This window comes from Raphanus sativus, unplaced genomic scaffold, assembly GCF_000801105.2.
Source record: "Raphanus sativus cultivar WK10039 unplaced genomic scaffold, ASM80110v3 Scaffold5239, whole genome shotgun sequence".
NCBI classification, from domain to species: Eukaryota; Viridiplantae; Streptophyta; class Magnoliopsida; order Brassicales; family Brassicaceae; genus Raphanus; species Raphanus sativus.
Genome location: NW_026620539.1, coordinates 367 through 4427, shown reverse-complemented (window position 1 = coordinate 4427; position 4061 = coordinate 367). Strand labels below are relative to the sequence as shown.

The 4061-nt window shown below is 39.7% G+C and overlaps 1 protein-coding gene across 1 annotated transcript; it reads left to right on the top strand.

Annotated features, from left to right (window-relative positions):
- Window positions 1–73: 73 nt before the first annotated feature.
- Window positions 74–2558, top strand: LOC130507685 (uncharacterized). The gene is made up of 6 exons (XM_057002366.1): window positions 74–624; window positions 805–1211; window positions 1285–1411; window positions 1473–1784; window positions 1861–2073; window positions 2166–2558. Exons 1-6 carry the CDS (start codon window positions 622–624, stop codon window positions 2478–2480), a joined length of 1377 nt encoding a protein of 458 aa, XP_056858346.1. The 5' UTR covers window positions 74–621; the 3' UTR covers window positions 2481–2558.
- The last annotated feature ends 1503 nt before the right edge of the window (window positions 2559–4061 follow it).

Here is a 4061-nt window from a genome sequence, read left to right as displayed (position 1 = left end):
CAAAAGATTATATTTTCAAATCTTCAAATGATTATATTTTCAAATCTTCAAATGATTATATTTAAATAAATAATTTGATTTTGTATAAGTTTAAATTAGGAAGAAGAGATTGATATTAGAAGTTAAAGAATTGTGGTTATAAATTTTGAGTTTTGATATGTTATGAATATATGAAGTAGAATATAAGAAAGATGGGGTTTAAGGTTTGGGGTTTAGAGTTTAGAGGTTTAGAAAATAACCTCGTTAATAACTCGTAACTTACGAAGCATTTACGAGGAACAGAAAGACGGGCCTCGAAATTTCATCGTTTTATTTGGGACGGGCCTCGCAATTTCCTCGTAATGTTACGAGGGTTTTACGAGTAACAAAAAGACGGGCCTCGCTAATTTATCGTTTAGTTTGGGACGGGCCTCGCAATTTCCTCGTAATCTTACGAGGTTTTTACGAGAAAGAGGAACACGGGCCTCTTTAATTCCTCGTAAACTTACGAGGAAATTGCGAGACCTCCGTAACTTATATATACAACCTCACAAACCTCACACTGTCCATTCCTCCCAACTTCCTCTCCACTTCCTCCCCATTTCGTCTCTAACTCCTTTCCCATTCCTCTCTCCTCCGAAAATGGTAATTTCCTCGCCCCCTTTATTAGTTTAGACAATTTAGATAGGTGGTTAATTTAGGTGGTTAGTTTAGAGAATTTAGATAGGTTTACGGATTTTATGTTTGTTAGATAGATTTTTAAATTATTGATGATAGCTTTTTAATTATTGATGATCATAATCTCAAAAAAATATATTTTTGCAGGTTCGCCAGCGCATGCTTACTGCTCACTACAGGGAGATATTCGGTGAGCCTGGTAGTCAGTTAGACCCGCCAGGTTCTTCTTCAGGTGCCGGCGGTTCAGGTTCTTCGGATCAGGAGTCTGTTCCCGAGACTCAGCATTTCTTCCCTCCGATTCCTCCTCCGATGGCTCAGCCTCAGCCGATGGCTCAGCCGATGGCTCAGCCGATGGCTCAGCCGATGGCTCAGCCGATGGCTCCTCCGGTGCCTCCTCCGATGGCTCCTCCTGAGATCCCCGCCGCTGTTCATCCCGATCTCATGGTGCCACCTACTGTTCCCTTCTCGCAGTACACTGTCGAGGATATTCTTGGTATGCCAGGCAGAGCTGGTTTACCAATCATAGACCCCGACAGACCCGACGGGACTTTATGGTAAGTGTATTTTTTAAATAATTATTTTAATTTATAACTTCATTAAATAATTTAAATTTTCATTTTTTTCCAGGTTTGGGGTTGACAATTCCCTTGCGACAGATGTAACCGAGACGATTAAAGGTTACTTCTCCATGGCGCATCCAAACTGGAAATTGACGCCGATCTACATCCGAAAGACGTGGTTCAAGATTTACGCTGTAAGTAATTCTATTAATTAATTATTTTTTTTATTAACTAATTATTAATTTTTTTTTGCAGCAAAAGTATCATTGGTCCATCGGGGTCAGTGAGAGAGTGAGGAAGGCGTTTTACGAAAAGGCGCAAGTTCGCTTGTCGGACACGGTTTGCAACTGGAAGGGTGCCTGGATCGTCAAGGGGTACACCCGTGGCAAACCCGCTGAGCTTACCACGGATGTTTGGGACGGCCTCATCCGTTACTGGAAGGATCCTAACTCCATTAGGATCGCAAACATTTGTGCTGCCGCCCGTAACACGGTAGACGAGCACGGTAACGGCCCGATGCTACACTCTACGGGCCAAAAACCACATGCCGGTGTCCGTTTGAAAATGGTACGTAATTAAATATTTAATTATTATTTTTAATATAATTAAATATATTTCTAACAATTTTCTTAAATGTTTTTAGGCCAAAGAGTTGGGACGTCTCCCGACTCTTCCGGAACTTTACGAGCGGACCCACAAAAACAAGGCGGGCCAGTTTTTAGATGGCAAGTCCGAGCAAATCTACAACAACGTAATTGCTCGGGTTGAGGAGCGCCAGACTCAGCTGACCCAGCAGTCCGGCGACGGATTACCAGTTACCTTATCCACAACTGAAGTGGATAAGATTTACGAGGAGGTAAATTTTTTAACATTATATCTTTTTAATTATTAATTGATTAAATTTCCCTTTTAAATTTAACTAACAAATATAATTTTTTTGTTTTTAAGGTTGTCCCTAAGAAAAAGGGACGTACGTTGGGGATCGGTTCCGTCAATGATGTCCCGAGAGCGACATCATCTTATGCTCAGAGACAGACCGAAGAAGTCACTCAGTTGCGTTCCGAGCTGGGCGCGACCAAAAGCCGTGTGAGTGGACTCGAAGCCTTCATCGACGTTATAGCGTCCACAAATCCGGAATGGGAAGCTTTGTTGAGGAACATGAAACAACAAAATCCCATTCCAGGCGAGTCATCGGGCACACATAACGAGGAGGATGTTACGAGGAGGAGCGAGGAATTCTACGAGGCGATGAACGAGCCTTAGTTTTTTTAGTTTTTTTTCGGTTTATGTATTATAAAATCCAAAACTTAATTATATATAAAATATTTTGTTGCTTGTGAATTTTATTTAAAATTTATTTATAAATCCAATATTTAAATATTTTTATTTTGTTAAATTAATAATTATTATATTTATCAAATAATATTTTATTAATTCGAAAAATGGAAGTCTACGAGTTATTTACGACGAAAATATTTCCGAGAAATTTACGAAGAAATGCTTTCGAGGTTTTTACGAGGAAAGTCTTTCGAGGTCTTTACGAGGAAAGGCTTTCGAGGTTTTTACGAGGAAAACCTTTCAACGATTCTACATCGATTTTACGAGGAAATCCTTTCAAGGATATTACATCGAATTTACGAGGATATGATTTCAAGGATCTTACGTGTAAGTAACGACGCGTGGTTCACGTGGTTTGTACGAGGAAATTAAGCGAGTGATTTACAAGGAAAGGGGGCGAGGAACTTACGACGAAATATTAACTTCGTCTTTACGAGGAAACCGAAACCTCGCTATTCTACGAGGAAATGGCGACGAATCCTTTTTTACGACGGACGAAAAACGACGAAAGGCTTTTCCTCGTTAATTCCTCGTAAACCTCCTTTTACGAGGAATTAACGAGGAAAATGGCCCTCGTTAATTATTTGTTTTCTTGTAGTGGATGATAGATGATGATGGTGGACTTTGCTAAAGAGCTATGGATTGCTCAGAAGCTGTTTTGCTACTCAAAGACACAAGATCACCTTGTATTGTCTAAGATGGGTTCCCTAGGAATTCCTTCCCTTAGTGAGATCAATGTTCTTGAGCTGAACAGAGAAAGCTAGAGACTTTGAAACAACTTGTATGAAAAGGTTTTAGATTAAAAGTTGAATGAAAAATCAAGCTGCGTCCCCCATGTTTCTTAAAAGAAAACGACAACAACCCTAGAAGTAAACCAAGATGGTTTAATTCTAATTCTAATCCTAATCCAATTGTAATTGGTTTATTTTAAAAATCCTAATTGACTTGGTTTAATTTAAATAAAGCCCAAATAACTAAAACCCATTACATTGTAATTGAATTAAACCAACAGGCTAATTTATCTTGGTTCTCTCCTTCTGATCTTGTATCCACGAAATTGACTAAGTGTTTGAGACTGTTCACTTGTGCTCTCAGCCTTGATCTGGTTACTAGTCCATTCCACAAGCTAGCTAGCTCATCCGGTGCTTCTCTTCTCAGGTCCAGTACAGGTTCATCAGCTTCAAGCTCCTCTTCTAAGTCAGGTTCAATAAGCTCTTCATCATCAGACTCACTCAGCTCTCCAATGTCTCTGGTCATGGCTACACCATCCCCTCCTCCTTTAAAAGGATTTGTCCTCAAATCCAAGCTCTGTAGGATGATAGAACCTTGATCACTCAACAACAGATTGCATGATCTGGCCTTGGGAGATATGATCACTTTTCTAATCTCTCCAGGGTCAAACACAAAGTATTGCAATCCTTCTTCATGTCTCAACAATATCTTGGAACTTTTCTCAAGGCATGTAGCTTCTAAGGTTGATGATTCCTCCACTTTGTTGAGTTTAAA

Bases quoted from the DNA above. Each gene is read 5' to 3' on its own strand.
- LOC130507685 (XM_057002366.1), top strand. The intron at 1,212-1,284 runs GTAAGTGTATTT...ATTTTTTTCCAG, and splicing joins AGACCCGACGGGACTTTATG to GTTTGGGGTTGACAATTCCC. The intron at 1,412-1,472 runs GTAAGTAATTCT...TTTTTTTTGCAG, and splicing joins CGTGGTTCAAGATTTACGCT to CAAAAGTATCATTGGTCCAT.